We start from the raw sequence: 18,393 nt of genomic DNA, 5'->3' as shown, positions 1-18,393 counted from the left end.
ATCTCTCTCTCATTCTCATCTCACATCACTGGCACCTCAACACCTGCAACAGCAATTATATCTGCCTCCCTATTATCCTCAACATTCAGTAAACTTTCAAAATATTCTGTCCACCTTTTCCCTGCCTCCTCGCCTTTTAACAACCTTCCATTTCCATCTTTCACTGTCTCTTCAATTCTTGAGCCAGCCTTCCTTACTCTCTCCACTTCTTTCCAAAACTACTACTTATTCTCTTCATATGAATGACCCAATCCCTGACCCCACCTCAGGTCAGCTGCCCTCTTTGCCTCACGTACCTTGCGCTTTACTTCCACATTTTTCTCTATGTTTTTCATACTACTCTATACTATTACTCTGCAGCCATTCTTCAAAAGCCCTCTTTTTCTCTTCCACTTTTACCTTCACTCCACCATTCACTGCCCTTCCTCATGCTGCCTCCAACAACCTTCTTGCCACACACATCACTTGCAATCCCAACAGAATTTTCTTTTATTAACTTCCACTCCTCCTAAATTGCCAGTTTCTCTTACTTTCACTTCGTCATATGTATAATTTGGCAGTACAGTATATGGAAAGCGTCGTCTTGTAAACAAATTGTGAAACATTGTAAATATGTAATGCTTTTGATTTTTCAATCCAAGTCTATGAATCCTACTTAAATTTTTCTAACTGGTTTTCTTTTGGGTTAAACTATAAAATTGGTGCAATATCGGTCAGGACATTTAAATGCGCGTAATTGAATAAATCTTTTCTAATGCATTTTTTTTAGATTCCATATACTATTGGCAGAAACCTCTGTTAATGAAGTTAACTGATTTCAATAAAAAAAAAAAAAATCGCGCCTTGTGCCTTTTTTCATACCACAGATCACAGGAGCCTTCTTCCACCTGGTAGTTCAGAAAAACACTGATAGGTGGTGCTTCTGTCAAAAGTTATTTGTCCGAACAGAATACAGGATAAAGGGCTCAACGGCTTATGTTTTAAACCTTTGGTATTTATGTTCTATATTAGAATACGCTTAATAATCATAGTTCTTATTTTATTGATCATGTTAATCAAAGGTTAGGGTACATGCACATGTTTTGATATATTTATGTGATCATTGGAAATCGAAGCTAAGTCCATGTTTGAACAGATGCTAGAGTGCAAAGCTAAAACTCATCCCTTTGGTAAGTGTGTATTCACCCCTCTAAGTTTGTATAATTGATAATTAACGCTGAAATACTAGCCCACGGAGTTATTATGCGTAGCGAAACAGTCTGCTTGCCAGAACATATCACTGGGATAGTTTAAACGCAAGTGAAACGTGCATACGGCAGAGCAAAATTCTATAGATCATTATCTAATAAGTAGAAGGCATCCAAAAGTTAATGTAATTAATGCATGCATAGTTACTCACCATCGGTGCCCCAAAAGTAAACAGTGCACTTGGATAATGAAATGGTGTTTGCATTTTTTTTTTTTTTAAGGGGAACTGGACAAATATGTCCATGTCAAGACATCTCTGTCCCTTACGATTATAATTTATTTTTAGTCCAGTTTTCTTAATATCCATATTTGAGCATTTGGTGCACAATGACGGGTTGTAGACTTTATAACATTTATTTACACTGTAGAAACTTTAAAATAAAAATTATTTACAAGTGAGTAATAAAATTTCACATATACAGTTAACTTAAGATTTATAAATACAATAAGAAGGCAGTTTGTTCACAAGGATTGTGTTTGGACTTCTGTAACATTGCTGTGTCCATTGGAAGGTCGGCGCCCAACTGTTTCCACACAATTTCAGAAAATTAGATGTTGTAGGAACACTGGTGTGATGCAGCCAATTGCAGATTAAATTCAGTGTAGTGAGGATGTTCACATCTTGAATAGCAATGCTGCCATTGTTTATAACCTTCATTTACAAATCAGTAATTTGGGATATTTTGATATTGTAAATTGCTTGTTAGGGATTTCTAAGTACTTTGTTTTTACTGTTAAATCAAATTGCCTGTAACAGTGGTTCTTAACTTTTTTATTTCCATACCCCATGTACGAGCTGGTTTTTCCGTCCATGCACCCTATTTTATACATTTTTTTTTTTTTACCAATTTGGGTGAAAAAAATTACTCGAAATGCTATTCCAGTGTATTTGTGATGTTTCTATTTATCTTACATAAGTAAGACAATCAGGGACAGGCTGCTCAGTCTTGTAACCAAGTCGTGGTCAGATGTACCTACTGGATAACCAATCTTTTTTGTTATAACACTAGGAGAGTCTTGTGTTTACTAGGTTCAAGCAGTTACCAGACCTTGGAGTAGTTTCACTGATGATTTTACTCATCCTGATTCAGAGAGAAAATCATGTATATAATTTTTAGGCAAAATTTGGACCTATAATAGTATATGTACTTCGTTCATTTTATAATTTTAATTATTTCGGGTAGAATATGGTTATTTTAGCTAATTTGAGAAAAGTTAGGTACTTAGGATCCACATTAGACAGGCTTGCCATTTATTCTTGTGGGAAAAATTAGTTTTGTATGCACAAACTTGTCATTAGCAGCTGTTTTCATAAACTAAATAATCTCTGTACTATTGTATCAAGCGAAATTGTTAAAAAAAATTGATGGTAATTCGTAATTCAATATATAGTATGTCTCCTCAGATATTGTCTGGTCTGAACTAAGGTTTTCCATATTAGATAACTTAGCAGTAATAGATACTGTATTAAAAACAATAGATAAGAATTCTTTATCAGTAATGCACTCACTAACTGTAATGTAGATGTTTTGATCAATTTTGTGTCCAAACACGTAAGTGTTGTGCAAGTTGCACATAAATATTCACCCTTTTGAGAGGCATTGGAAGAAGGGATATGGTGGATGGAGGCTTGCTATTGGTTAGATTAATGTTGGTTTTGGGAGAGGAATCAAACCCAGTTCCTTTTATTTCTTATTTACTGACTTATTTTTTTTTTCTTTTCTAGGTCGTACATAATTTTTTGTGATGCCTCGAAGACGATTGATTAGAACGCAGATACCAAAGCCATTGGAAGAAACTGAAGAAAAACCTACCAATGGAGAAGAAAGCTATGCAACAGATAAAAATGAGCCCCTGCCAGCTGAAGGGAGCACAACCGCTGATATATCTCCAAGTGAACTTGAAACAGCATTACCTGAACCTCTTTCACAGATTAGCACCCCGAGGAGGAGAAGCAGGAGAACTGCGGCAGATGCCCTACCAGCAGAGGAGGAGAACAACTCTGAAACTGTGAAACCTAAGGAGATTGTCGATGAAAAGGTGCTTAAAACTCCAGTCATTCGGCTAACTAGAGTTTCACGGCGTACTTTGTCACCCCAAAAAGTTGATGTAGAGATAACATCTCAGGAGGGTGTGAATAACTCTGAAACTCCCGCGGCAAAAGTTAAAGAAACAGTAAGCGAAGAAGTCAAAGAGACAGTAACTGAAGAAGTCAAAGAAACAGTAACAGAAGTTAAAGAAACTGTACGAGGAAGAAAAGCAAGAGGATCGTCAAGAACACAGTCGCCAGGTAAAGCAGTTGGGAAGAGTGAGGACACTGATACCACAAGTAGGTTGGAGGATGTAGATGTAGAGAAGACTCAAGTGGAGACTGTTGTCCTTGATTCCAGTAGGGATGTAGAGGAGAAAGATGTGAAAGGAAGCGAGGATTCCACTATGAAAGACACAAAGAGCCCTCGGATTCTGAAGAGAAGAGGTTTGTGGAAAAGTCCAAAACCTGGAAAAAAGGAGCCTGAATTTGAAGCCAAAGATGTTACTGACTTGAAGATGGAAGAGGATGTAGAGCTGAAGGTTAATAGCACCCTTGATATAAAAGAAGAAAGTGGAAAAGAAACCTTTGTTACCCCAAAAGGCGAGTTAGTTGAGAAAGTAAATGTTGCAGAAGTCAAAGTTCCTGTGAATGTTGGAGAAGAGATGGATTGTGATTTTCAAGAAAAAAGAGAGTTATGTATCACAGATAAAGAAAATAAAAGTACTCCAGGTGTTGATAATGCTGTGAAAATGGAAGTGAAGCTAGAAATACCTTCACAAAGCCAAGATAATTTGAGTGACACTTCGGCAAAGACTACAAGGGGTAGGAGAATTCTCAGGAGGGTTGCAGATAAAGAAAATTCTGATACACCAGAGATTAAAAATACTGCTGATGAAGTGCAGTCTCATAGCACAGAAATTGTCAATGTTACTCCTTCAAGACAGGTAAAAGGCAAGAAAGGAATAACAGAAGTTGAAAGTAAAGGAACTATATACCCTGCAGAGACTAAAGGTCCCATTAAAATAGAGCCAGTTCCACAAAAGGCAGAGAATGTTGAAGATGATAAAACTGAGGCTAAAGTTTTTGCAAATAATGAAGTTAAAGAAGCACCCCGTAAGGTTATGAAAAAGTTAGCTGTCAAAAAACCTTTAGTCAAGGAACCTATTAAAGCTCCTATTTGCAACAGTTCAGTAGAAATGGAGACAGAACATTTATTAGAGGCACCTCCCTTGGTAAAGGCGAAAGGGGATGCTAGTGTAACACCAGATAGCAAGGAAGAGGTGAAAGTTCCACTGAAAAGTAAAATGAATACTGTAAAGGTAGTTGCAGTACAAAAGGCAGCTATTAAGAGAGATATACAAAAACCAGCTATCAAAAGAGGTGCAGTACAAAAGCCTGCTATCAAAATAGCTGCAGATAAAGAAATTATAGAGGTACCAAGTTCTGCCATTTCAGAGAAGATGGAAGTAGATGTGATGGAGTCCCCTGCCTCTGAAAAGGTCAAGGATGTTAGGGTAATGCCAGGACAAAAGAGAAAATTACTAAATGATGCTAACAAAGCAGCAGTACAAGATACACCAAAAAAAGCGAAAGTGACTGCCAAAGTAAGCAAAGAAACAGAACAAGATAAAATAAACAAAGAAACAGTACAAGATGAAATGAACAAAGATGTCATTGAAGATACAGCAAATAATGATGCTGTTGATGATACAGCAAATAAAGATGCTGTTGAAGATACAGCAAACAAAGATGCTGTTGAAGAAACAGCAAACATGGAACATGTTGAAGAAACGTGTGAAAGTACAACACAGAAAGAAACAAATGATACATGCGAGGTATCTGATGAAATTAACTTTGATGAATTCATTGAGGTTGATGGTGTTGATAACTTAGATGAAACAGCCAATGAAGATGATGTTCTTGATGATGAAAAAGACCAATGTTCTATTATTGGTGATGATGAAGAGTTAGATTATGAGGATCCAGATGAAAATGTAGATGACGATGTCAGTAGTCTGGATGCTGATGAATTACTTATTATAGAAGATGATGCAGAATACAGAAGTCTTTTTGATGAAGAAATAATGGCTCAAGAAGAAGCAAGAGCTCAAAACAAACAAGCAAAAGGTAAGGACCAAGAAAAGAAACGTGTCCTCCAAGGTGGAAAGACTGAAGAAAAGGGGAAAAAGGGCAATGATGATAAGAAGGACAGTAGCCAAACTAGGAGGAAAAGCCCTGAATCCAGAGATAAAAGAAATCGATCAAGAAGTAGAAGAAAGAGCCCGGAATCCAAGGGTAAGAAGATTTCTGAATCAAGGAGCAGGAAAAGTAGTCCGGACTCAAGAGGTAGACGGAGAAGTCCAGAGTCTAGAGATAGAAGAAAGTCCCCATCAGATTCTAGAGATAAAAGGAAGTCCCCATCAGATTCTAGAGATAAAAGAAAGTCCCCATCAGATTCTAGAGATAAAAGAAAGTCCCCATCAGATTCTAGAGATAAAAGGAAAAGTTCCCCTGATTCCAAAGACAAGAGTAAAATCAGCCAAGAAAACAAAAGTCGAAATGGTTTACATGAAAGCAGGAAAAAAAGCACTGACCAAGATAAGAAAAAGGATAGTCAGGGCAGAAGTGACAGAAAAAGGAGCAAGTCACCTTCAGAGGTGGGATGTGTTTTCTTCCCATGTTTTTTGATTGTGAATTCCATGTCTGATGAATATAATTTTCTTAAATAATCTTTGTAGGTAGATTACAAGTGTCTTATTTTTACAAACTGATAGCATTTTTATTTTTCTGTATTTAGGTTGACAGTAAAAAAGACAGTGTTGCTGGTAACAAACTTCAGATTCACCCCAAGTAAGTTGCTATAGTGGTTGACCACTTTTATCAGGTTTTCGCAGAGTATAGAATTACAGTAGTATCTTGGAAATGTTGAAAGTCTTGAAGTAAATTTCTCCAACACTTGTTAATAAGTGCATTTGGTTTTTTTATCTCAGGTGCTATATAACTGTGGATGCTTTACGTATATTTGGTCTCTTCTTCTTCTTCGTCTACATCTTTTCTTACTTCTATGTGGGGTCGATGTTTCTGGTCAGCTTTCTCCATCTACCTGTCCCACACCTCATCACCGGTTAATCCCTTTGATCGAAGGTCATCCTTGATACAGTCCATTCACCTTCGCTTTGGTCTCCCTCTCCTTCTCGTTCCCTGTACCTCCATTTTCATTACTCTCTTCCCAATATACTGTTCATCTCTTCTCATGACATGACCATACCACCTCAGTCTACTTTCTTGGATCTTATCTGTTAGTGTTCTAACACCTGTGGTACCCCTAATTACCTCATTCCGTATCTTATCTCTTCTTGTCACCCCATACATCCGTCTCAACATTCTCATCTCTGCCGCATCCATCTTCTCTTCTGTCTTCTTTATTGCCCACGTCTCCGCTCCATACATCATTGCCGGTCTCACAACTGTCCTGTGCACTTTACCTTTCCCCTATTCTCCTGTCGCATAGTACTCCACACACTTTTTTCCAATTCTTCCATCCTGCTTGTATTCTGTGGTTTATATCTGGCTTTGATTATTAAGTTTCATTTCAATGAAACTCCGGAGTGCTTCTCTTACGGTTTCCCTTGAATGAAAGATATCACATTTTCTTAACTTGCAAAAATTTCCCTCTAGGAAAGTACGAGTTAATCAGGAGGTTTGTAACCATCTGATTGTGGGTATGCTAGTTATTCCGTAACTGCAATACAAACCACGCTATTTATTAGGGGTTATACTTTCGACGGAGCTGAAATGATGAGCCATTAAAATTTAGCGAGCGTTAACTACCCACACCGCTAGTTAGCGGGGTGGGGGGGTTAGCTTGCTACCACTCCCGTTCACACACCTGTGATTTAGTCACCTCACTTTTGGCTCGGATCGAGAGCGGTTGTTTCCTCTCACCCTCCTCGCCTATTCTGGACTGCCATTAATTTTTGTCTTTTTCTTACACGTGTGTATATATATATGAAAACATTCTTAATGTTGATGTACTGTATATGTGTATAGAAAGTGATAAGTTGCCTTATCAGTGTTTGTGCTGTGTGTGTAATACAGTACATATACGACAACGACACTTGCGCACATTAGCAAGGCCAGCACAGTTGCACTTCGTGGGGAACGACCTATCCCTCTCTGGTCCATCGGTCTTCCCATTGGCATACAGTATAACCGTTAACTCGGCCGCCGCAGGGGAATCGTCATCGCCTGGACCCTCTTCATTCAACTATTGTCTTCGCCTTTTCCTTTTTCCTACCGGAAACATGGATTTCTGAGCCAAGGGAATGTGGCCTCTCGCAGATTGACTACGTTCTTTCTCTTCTGGAGGTCGTTCACCTTTACAACAACAGTGTACTATTGGGGAAGCTCCTTTCCCGTGGCCGGGTTAGGTTGCTCTTCTGATGGTCTCAATTATTTTTAGTGAAAATATAATTGTATTTTAACTTTTCAGCTTTTCTCCGTGGGGAACACTTCCCTTCTGGGGATCAGTGGTTCTCACTATTAGTGAATATTCTTAGCTGATTTAAATAATTGTAATTCTGTTTTTATTACAGTTACTCCGCTCCCACCTTCTCCCGCGGATGTCAACTGGGGAAGGAAGGGCGCAATTCTTAATTTTATCTTGTTCCCTCGGGGTTCCTCTTCGGAGTTCCTTCCCAAGGAATTTGTTAAATAATTAATTTTTTTGTCAGCGCAATACTTACTTTATGTTGTACCCTCGGGGTTCCTCTTCGGAGTTCCTCCCTTGGGAATTTCTCTTAAATAATTAATATTATTTTTTCCCAGTTGACTATGCAGTTTTTCTTCGTTCGACTAAGAGTGCCGACGAAGCAGAGCTGTTCTGTTCATTCGTGGGGAATTTGCTGTCACTGCCGTCCCTGAGAGGACGTCGTCATGGGCGTCATCCCTTCTCTTAAAAGTACTCCCGTGACAACATGACCAGCACTTAGATCATCTTAAAACGCTAATTGAGGTTCGCCTCCAGGGGTTGGACAACTTCTCTTCCAAGGGAAGTTTCCTCTCCAGGTGTGAGGTTGTTTCTCCCTTCAGAGGGAGAACTTCCCACATTTTAATAAATTCAACGTCTCAGACTGATGTTGCTGCCTTCGCCCAGACTTCTCTCCCCCCCTTGCTGAGTTTCTCTTCCTTCAGGGCCGGAGCACGGTCTTGGCAGGTCTCTTCTACGAAGTGCTTACCCCTCTCATTCGTGGAGAGGCCACTCATAGACTCTCTTTGGAGGATTGCTATTGGTAAAGGTCAGCTTGCTGATCCACCGGCTCTCAATGGGCATCTTCTAGTGTCTTACGAAATGTTTGCCTCTCGTGTTCGCGAGAGAGGCCACTCATAGAGACTCCTCTTCGGAGGATCGCTACTGTTAAAGGTCAGCTTGCTGATTCACTGATTGAGGGCCGTCTTCTAGTCTCTTCTACGAAGTGTTCACCTCTCTCGTTTGCGAGAGAGGCCACTCAGAGATTCCTCTTCGGAGGATCGCTAGTGTTAAAGGTCAGCTTGTTGATCCACCGGCCCTCATGGGCGTCATCACGGGTGTTTTCAAGTCTCTTCTATAGAGACACCTTTTTGGAGGATCAAGCAAACCTACCAGGACATACAGATTTACCAGCTCAACCTTGCGCTGCAACGTAGTCCTTTGGACTTCGGTCCTCGACTCTTAACGCGGACCTTTTTACAGTCCCCATCGGTGGATGCTCCTGATAGTCCTGCCAGCTGACCTACCGATCTACCAGCGCAACCGTGCGCTGCAACGTAGTCCTTTGGACTTCGGTCCTGGTCTCTAACGGGGGCCTTTTTACGGTCCCATCGGTGGATGCTCGCCCTTCCAAAGGGCACATCCCAGTTCCTGATCGTCCTGCCAGCTGACCTGCCAACCTACGAACACTACCTTCGCGCACGCACCAACAATCTTCCGTGCGCGCGAGCCCTCCGACAGTCATCCGTTCGCGCACCCTCTGACAGTCTTTCGTTTGCGCGCCCTCTGACAGTCAACGCTTCGGCGCATTTTAGTGAGAATGCACAAAACTACAGAGTGCCTTACTGAGCGCCAGCGCTCTTCCGCACTTTCTTGCGCCCTTCTGTGCAGTTACGGTCTCAGATCCAATGCGCCAGCTCTTGCCAAAGAGTCAGGGCTCGCAGATCCAATGCACCAGCTCTTGTCCAAGAGCCAGCACTTGCCTGCTCTCCAGGCAGAAATTGAGCACCAGCATCATCCTGTATGCCATCGCTCCAGTACTCTCCTACACACTGGCGCAATAGGCAGTAGAAAGGATTAAAACTTTTTGGACAGGTCACCATTGCCCCATTCCTCACCGCAGACACACAAACATTGCCACCGGGAAAGAGGAATAAGGCTTCACAGAAGAATTCAAGATCCCGAAGATTCCATCCTACAAGGGGAATCGAAATGGGGAATCCTTGGTCCCTGTCTGTTCTGAACTTTCTTTTTTCCTTGACAGACCACCGTCAGCAAACAGAAAAGCATCAACAGTCTGATCTCTAGATCACTTTTTGCTGATGGCTAGTTCACAGTTTACTGATCGCTAGGTCGCCGATCACCGGATCGCCAATTGCTAGCTCAATGCTGATCTTTGACCTCAAGTCCCTCCAATGACTAACGATCTCCAATTGCCAGCGTTTTCAATCACTGATTGCTAGTCAATAACCAGTCATCAGCTTGCTGATTACTAGATCACGGATGGGCAGCTCATTTTTCTTCGATCATTGAACTAGCTCGCTGATCTCTGACCAGCCCATCTTCAGCTTGCTCATCTCTGACCAACCAGGGGGACCATAAACAGCTTGCTGATCTCTTAATTCGCCATCGGCTCACAGACTGCCGATTCGTCGGTCATCGGCGATTTGCCAGCAGTTCATGACTCGAACTTACTAGTCAACCTCTTCATACAACCTTTGATGCCTCAGTGCTTGGCTTAATGTCTAAATCCTATATTCAATTCAATTCAACTCTTCATACAACATTCGTCATCACACTAAAGTGATCGGCAAACGCTTGAAAACCCTCTTCAACGGCTTGTCGACAGGGAACTACTTGCAAGCACTCTCCAACTGCTCTAGTCAACCTCTTCATACAACCTTTGATGCCCCAGTGCTTGGCTTAATGCCTAAATCCTATATTCAATTCAATTCAACTCTTCATACAACATTCGTCATCTCACTAAAGTGATCGGCAAACGTTCGAAAACCCTCATCAACGGCTTGTCGACAGAGAACTACTTGCGAGCACTCTCCAACTGCACAGTAACCACGATACCCAACAGTTAACCGTTGATTAACATTCGCCAGATTGATTCTATTCTAAGGAAGAGCATCAATCCCATCAGGGCGCATAGTAAGGCTAAGCGTTTCCTTCCTTCTGTTAGTTAAAGGAATTCTCTCTCAGAGAAGAATTTTTATACTGAGTATCGCGCCTGATCCTTTACGACACGAGTCAAGACTCCAGCGTCAATAATCTTCCATGCAAAAGGATCCGCAAGGAGCTGTCCCCTTGGGTTGATGTCCACACCATGTTGGAGTTCGAACAAGGGCTAAGATCTCGGGTCTTCATTAGGACACTTACTCCCAGGTCCAAACCATCCATATAGGAAGGTTGGAAGATTCAGTCTAGACAAACATGAAACACCATTTCAAGGCACTGTGCTTCAATCTTTCCACTACACCCATCCTGGTCTCACAGGATCGGCTTCTGTCTCTGGTCGACTGACTGACTTGACTTCAGCAGACTCAGTGGCAACCTTTCATTAACACTGGAACTTCTGAAGTCTTTTTACCAAGATCCAGTGATCAGTGTAAACCTACGTAACCTACCGACTTCCCTCCCAGAAGACTGGTGTAACTGGGAATGATTCTAGACACCAGTCTCCACAAAACCTTCTCGGAACGAGAGCGACTCCCATTCCAAGAGACTTGAGTCGGAAAAAGAAGAGAAGAGGGACCATAGTGCTGTACCACACAACCTCAGCCCTCTGGACAGAGCCCGAAAGTACCTTTACTTTAATCTCTTAAAAGATGAAGGCCAACTTTCTGGTCCTTCAGCTGCCTTATCGGTTCCTAATAAACCACTCAGTGATGTGATGGACAACACACCACATAGAGACTCGCATCGACAAGCAAGAAGGAACTTGGTCGTAGCCTCTTCCTACCTAACAGTATAAACTAACATGGGCCAAAGTCCGTTCGGTACCACTATCAGCCCGCTTCATTCTTGACTGGAAGAACGAGCTCGCAGACAGTCTGTGCACAGCATCTCAGATAAGGTATACCGAATGTATTTTGGATCGCCATGTAGCCGACAGAGTCCCGACTTTACGAGGTCCTCCAACTAGGGGTCTGTTCGCAACGCTCCTGAATCTCAGGCTGCTTTTGCTCCCCACCCCAAGGCTCTCGGGCAACAACGGTGGGTACAACAATGACGTTTACGTCTCGTCCCTGTTTTATCTGGAGAAGGGCACTCAAGAAGGCTAGAACATCGGTCAACCTCTCAAGGATTCTCCTTGCTCCGCTATGCATTATGCAGAGCGGTTTCCAAACCTTTGCAGCTCCTGATAGTCTCCAAGAGAACCCTCTCCACATCACAGACAACCTACTTTGACACCTACCACAAGCTATAGCTTTGCTATGATTGTACTCCTGGAAACTACCCAATACCTCTTTGCGAAAAGGTTGTCTAGATATCTGAGGAATTCCTCAGCATCAGTCTACCAGGCAGTATAACATCTTGTGTGGTTGGTGTCGTGTGAAAGTGTGCCTCCACTCGATACCACGATTCCAGCAATAGCGGAATCCTCGAGTACATACAAGAGGAAAAGACCCCCTATTCAGTTTTGACAGGTATGATCACTCAACCTTGATCCTTAACCTTCAAACTGAAAGAAAGGGACACCCTGTCATCGATAGATTTTTCCTAACTCATACGGACTTACAACTTGCCTTTCCCCAGTCTGAATTTAGACCTTCCTCTCGGAACATGGTTCAAATTCCCCGATCCCTAGTGAAATGTTCCACTTCACCAGGCAACAAATTTTCTCCTGATTTAAGAACACAATGTTCCTACACACTCGGACAGCAACTATACGAATCAAGGAACTTCATGGTCTCTCTTTCGACATATCCCATTATTGAGAAGGCGAAAGACAAGGTTCAGTTTCGTCCCTGAGTATGTCACGACAAGCGTTGCCTGGCCCATTTTTCCATCACTTCAGACTTAAGTTCTCAAAGGGAAGCGTCCTTGTCTGACTCTTTCTAGTCTTCGCTCATTGAGGAGGCCCTGAGTAGTCTCAGACCCAGGGAGGATTCCATCCTTTCTATGTATGGCCAACAAAAGGCTATAACACCTAAATCCTTGGTACTACAGGCCTTCTAAGGGTCAAGCAGCCTATTCGAGAATGACTAAACAGGACTGCAGTAACAGACAACAAGATGTCTAATGAAAAAACCCTTTCCTCTCGAACAGGCTGACATAAGGCTTTTTATGGTTTATATAGGAAATGTCTGTTTTAATGTTGGTTTCTAAAATATTTTATTTTTATTACTTTTTAAATCATTTACATATTTCCTTATTTCCTTTCTTCACTGGGCTATTTTTCCCTGTTGGAGCCCATGGGCTTAAAACATTTTTCTTTTTTTCAACTAGGGTTGTAGCTTACGGAGTAATAATAATAATAAAGGACAAGAAAGGCTCCAAGTCTTCCTGTTTAGAGAAAAAGCAGCTCGGAACTGAACACTGGACAATCTCCGTGATATGTTCAGGGTATCGCGTCCCTTCAAGACCCCAGCATCATCGAGCTCCTGTGCGAAGGGATACGCAAAGGAGCTGGCTCTTCTGGCGTAAGTCCCCACCACGTTCAAGAAGGTCAGACAAGCAATAAGATCACTGGACTTCATTTGCACGCTGGAGCTAGAAGACGCATAGTTCCAGATCCCAATCCATCTGTCTTCAAGGAAGTATGTGAGATTCAGTCTAGACAACAAGAAATACCAGTTCATGGTGCTGTGCTTCAGTCTCTCCTCAAGCACCTAAGATCCTTATGAAAGTGTTCGCCCTAGTTTCATCCTGGGATCATAAAATTGGTACCCGACTCCTACGTTTCCTGGACAACTGGCTGATTCTAGCAGACTCTGTGGCAACCCTTCGTCAGCACGCAGACAAACTTCTGAGGCTTTGCTAAGATCTGGGGACCATGGTAATCCTCAAGTCATTCCTGCTTCCCACTCAGACTGGCATACCGAGGAATGATAATAGACACCAACCTCCACAAAGCCTTCCCATCAGATGACAGGGTAGTGAGGCTGAGGAATGTTGCAAGACCTTTTTTCAGACAGCTCCAGGGGTGACTGTCTCCTCGTACACTCATTATCTCTTGACCCGTGTAGTTCCCAATGGCCACCTCAGGATACAATCCCTCCAATGGCAACTAAAGCCCAACGGGAATCAGGCCTTCGATTCCCTGGACGTTCTGATCCCCATAGGACCAGAGGAAAGGACAGACCTCGAGTGGTGGGTGACAGACTAGTACCTGCTGAAGGGTATTGATCTTCTCGTCCTTCCCCTGGACTTTATGCTGTTGTCTGGCGCATCAAAAGCAGGGGGGGGGGGGGGGGCATGTGCTGTATCACATGACCTCAGGCCTTTGGTCAGCGTTCAAAAAGTACCTTCACATAAATCTCTTAGATGAAGGCAGTCTGCCTGGCTCTTCAAAAGTTCCATCAGTTCCTGGTGGGTTACTCAGTGGTGGTAATGAGTGACAACACCACAGTAGTAGCTTACATCAACAAGCAAGGAGGTACTTTTTCGCAGACCCTATCTCTTCTGGCAGTAAAGATTCTGAGATGGGCAGAAGTCCTTTTGGTTTCACTATCAGCTTGCTTCATTTCTGGCACCAGGGATGTGCTCGGCGACAATTTGCCTGGTCATTGACCATGCTCTGAATCCTGATTCTCCTCTAACACGTCAACCCAGAGCGCATGATGTTGGGCATAGCCATGTCCCTGACCTTATAAAAACCTACTCTGTGACACAGGTTCTGCAAGTGTCCGTGTGGAGACTTCAAACGATTTTCATCGCTCATCACCTGCAAGACTTGACCAACAGGACTTGGTACGTTCTTTGTCAGTCCTGTGGTCTTTGCACAAGAGCTGCTTTAATATCTCCGTCTCCTTATGGGACAATTAGCATAGGGTTGAGGACATTGGTTACCCAGTGTCAGTCTGAGTGAATGAAAAGGAATGTCTGGCTCTTCTCCTTTCTTCATCCTCCCCTCTTGGGAAAATCAGCATCCTGGATCTTCTGCACAAGCTGGCCTCAACCACTGCAGGTAAACCCTTGCTCCCTTGTGTAACTTAGTATTGTTCCAATACTGTTTCATCCCCATACCCTGGGTAGGTGGTATTGGAATGTCTGGGTCAACTCAATTATTTCCTACAGACTCGGAATAACTTTTACCTTGATTGACAGTCGCATTGCTAGTAACTCAACACATGGCTTGTGTAGGCTGCAGACCATGCTTAGCAGGTTTAGCAAGGTGTTGGGGTCTCCTTATCTATACACTAGGAGTACGGAGTACCCTGGGTAAGGCCAAGAGTCAGATTGCCAGGGACATCGGCTCTTTTAATGGGTGAGTCATCCCTATAAGTGTTGGCTTGTATTCCAGTTACGGAACAAATTACAAATTTAGAAATAATTTTTTTCCCCCAATTATGCAAACTATTGCTATTTATACATACTTGCCTGCCAACCCTGTTCGCTTTCTTAAGTCATACCTCCAAGCAAATTGAAGCACAGTCACGTGTGATTCGGAGATGTAGCTGTCTCCCCCCCCCCACTAAATTCTATAGGCTCGTCCTCTCAGCTTTGGCAAAAATAATACCCCTATAAATAGCCAAGGTTTACATCATTAAAAAAATACAAATTTCCTAATTTATAATTTTTTCTAGGTATAATTTTACTTTTTCAATATTTAACTTAGCCGGTGATTATATAGCTGCAACTCTGTTGCCCGACAGACAACTCTACGGTAAAAACTCGCCAGCGATCGCTACACAGGTTGCGGGTGTGCCCAACAGCGCCATCTGTCGTCCAGATACCCAGTACTCAATGTAAACAAAGACTCAATTTTCTCTCTGTCGAGCTATCGACAAGACGTACTTACTCGCTGTTGCTAAACTGGAGTTTTTTCCACAACTAATTGGTGAAGTACTTCATTCTAGTTTTGAGCTTTCGTTGTGCAGGGTTTCTCTTCACACAAATCCTTGAACTCTTTTTGATAACGGATTCTTTGTTGATGACTTTTTGATAGTTTTTGAATTTCCCTTTGACCAATTCAAAATGGCTGACCCTTCACAAGTCCCAAAATTTAGGAAGTGCAATGCTAGGGACTGTTCAAGGCGTCTTCCCAAGGCTTCTATCGACCCTCACACTGTTTGTTCCAATTGTCGGGATAAAACCTGTCAATTGGAAGATCGGTGTGAGGAGTGCGTTGGGCTTTCGGAATTCGATTTTATCGAATTCCAAAAGTATACACGTAGGCTAGAGAGAGATAGAGTTAGGAGAAGTTCTTCTCGTTCTATTGATATATCCTCTCCTCATGCCCCACAACCTATTCCTTCCCCTGTAGTGGTTGCTCCTAACCCCCCTCCTGGCACTCAGGAACCTTCGATGGCTGATATGATGCGTGCCATCCAGGCTCTGGGTGAGAGAGTTGAGTCCCTTGCTAGTGACCGTAATCAGCTCATGGCGGATGTGAAGGAGTTTAAGTGCAAAAGTGCAGTGGGAAGTGCTAAAGTGCCGAGTGATAGTGTTGTGGATAGTGTTGCGCTTGAGGGTTCGTCTGTTCGTGCCTGTCGTCCTCCTAGTCCGGGACCTCTTGCAAGCTCCCAAGTCCAGGGGAGAAGCAATGTCGTACGACGCATGGGTTCGAGAGGCTTTAATCAGCGAACAGACGTTCCCTTCGTGGTATCGGGCGTATCTACCCAAGATCGCTCCTACCTAACTAAGACGAGAGAGCCCATTTATACCTCGTCTTCGGAAGGTGTTTCTCGCAAGAAACCCTGGACCAAGGTATCACGACCGCTTAAACGCAAGTCGGTCCCTTCAGCGCAAGTCCAACGGCCCGGTTGTAGCCACTGGGTCAGTTCGGACTCGCTGCCGTCATCCGATGACTGCTCACCGCCTAAGAGAGGCAAAGCGGTACCGCTTCAGACAGTAACACCGTCTGTCGCCGCACCTGCTCCTGTAGACCCTAAGTGGTCTCTACTGCAAGACATGCAGTCTAAACTGACGTCTCTAATGCAGGACTTTCGTGCGGAGAAGGTTGCTGCCGCACCAGCTAGTGCAGTACCTAGCCTACAACCTTCCACACGATCTGTTGTGCGTCCTGTGGACGCTGAGGTAACCTTCTCACGCACACCAGTTGAGAGAGTTCCGCCACCCATGCGTTCCAGTGTGATCTGCCAGCCGCATGTTGACGTTAAGCGACGCACGGAGGTCTCCGTTGACGTTCGGGAGGTTCACCAACCGTCAGAGTTGCTTTGTTTTGACGCGGTGCGTCAACCTCCGCAACCCAGTGTGGTTTCCACTGCGCACCCACATCAGTACAGACAGTCTGGAGTAGACGCTGTGCATCCCCGCGCTGCCATGGTTGTTGCCAGTTCACAGACTGGGCAGCAGTTCCATGACGTTGCGTCCGGCTCAGTCACGCATGCACCCGTGCGACCGGACTCAGCGAACCAGCCGTTACCCACTCCGTTGCCGTTTCCTCATCAGTTATCGGATGAGAGACTTTCTGATGATGGTGTTGCTGCACACATAGATGAACCACAATCAGAATTGGACGAGCCTAAGTCTACTCAACCCTCTTTGGACTTTAGGAAAGTTTTGGCCATTTTCAAAGAGATGTTTCCTGACCAGTTTGTTTCTGTGGCTCCTCGTTCTCCTCCGTCAGAGTTTGTGTTAGGCATGCCGTCTACCACTCCTGCCTTTACTAGACTCGTCCTCGCACGCTCGTCCAAGAGAGCTTTGCGGGTGATAGGAGAATAGTTGCAGTCCAAGAAGAGTTTAGGGAAGACAGCCTTTACGTTTCCCCCTGCTAGACTCTCTTCTAGATCGAGCGTCTGGTATGCCACGGGAGAAGTTCCCGGCTTGGGAGTTCTTGCCTCTGCCCAGGGCGACTTCTCAAGCCTCGTAGACTCTCCCCGCCGCCTTGCCATGAGACGCTCAAAGATATGTTGGTCATCTTCGGACCTGGACCACCTTTTGAAAGGAATCTTTAGGGCCTTCGAAGTTTTTAACTTCTTAGACTGGTGTCTAGGAGCCCTAAGCAGAAAGATATCTCCGACAGAGAAAGAGACTTCCTTGCTCATTATGTCCTGCATGGACAAGGCCATACGTGATGGGTCTAATGAGCTTGCTGCATCATTTGTGTCCGGAGTCCTTAAAAAGCGTGAAAACCTATGCTCATTCCTTTCAGCTGGAGTTACACCGTGCCAGAGATCCGAGCTTCTTTTTGCTCCTCTTTCCAAGTGCCTTTTTCCAGAAGACCTGATTAAGGAAATAGCCGCTTCATTGATACAGAAGGACACTCACGATCTTGTTGCGTCCTCCGCTCGCAAAGCTACCCCTTTGCCTACCTTGTCAGCTAGACCAAGGATGGACACTCCAGCGTCCCGTTTTATTCCGCCCTTTCGTGGCAGAGCCTCCAGCAGAGGAGGTGCTCGTGCCGAAGGGAAACGAGGAAAGAAGAAAGGAACCAAGTCCTTTAAGGGCAGAGTCTGACTGCCCGCTTCTTAAGACAGCAGTGGGAGCCAGACTCAAGAACTTCTGGCAGACCTGGGAAGAGAGAGGCGCAGATGCACAATCTGTAAAGTTGCTCAGAGAGGGGTACAAGATCCCGTTTGTACGGAAACCCCCTCTAGCAACGTCTCCCATCGATCTCTCTCCCAGGTACAGAGAGGAAGACAAGAGACGAGCCTTGAAACAGGAGGTGTCTCTTTTACTAGAGAAGGGAGCGGTGGTCAGAGTCTCGGACCTTCAATCTCCGGGATTC

General features: G+C 43.8%; 1 protein-coding gene across 1 annotated transcript in view; it reads left to right on the top strand.

Moving 5' to 3' along the window:
* Window positions 1-18,393, top strand: part of LOC137624223 (uncharacterized) — an 80,985-nt gene that overhangs the window by 7,117 nt on the left and 55,475 nt on the right. Inside the window, exons 2-3 of the mRNA XM_068354725.1 lie at window positions 2,975-5,937; window positions 6,078-6,130. Of these exons, the coding sequence (XP_068210826.1) occupies window positions 2,995-5,937; window positions 6,078-6,130 (2,996 nt within the window). The 5' untranslated portion in view covers window positions 2,975-2,994. The remainder of the gene's footprint in view (window positions 1-2,974; window positions 5,938-6,077; window positions 6,131-18,393) is intronic.

This window comes from Palaemon carinicauda, chromosome 31 (genome assembly GCF_036898095.1).
Source record: "Palaemon carinicauda isolate YSFRI2023 chromosome 31, ASM3689809v2, whole genome shotgun sequence".
Classification (NCBI taxonomy): Eukaryota; Metazoa; Arthropoda; class Malacostraca; order Decapoda; family Palaemonidae; genus Palaemon; species Palaemon carinicauda.
The sequence above is the reverse complement of the archived record's forward strand: the minus strand, read 5'-3'. Positions and strand labels throughout refer to the sequence as shown.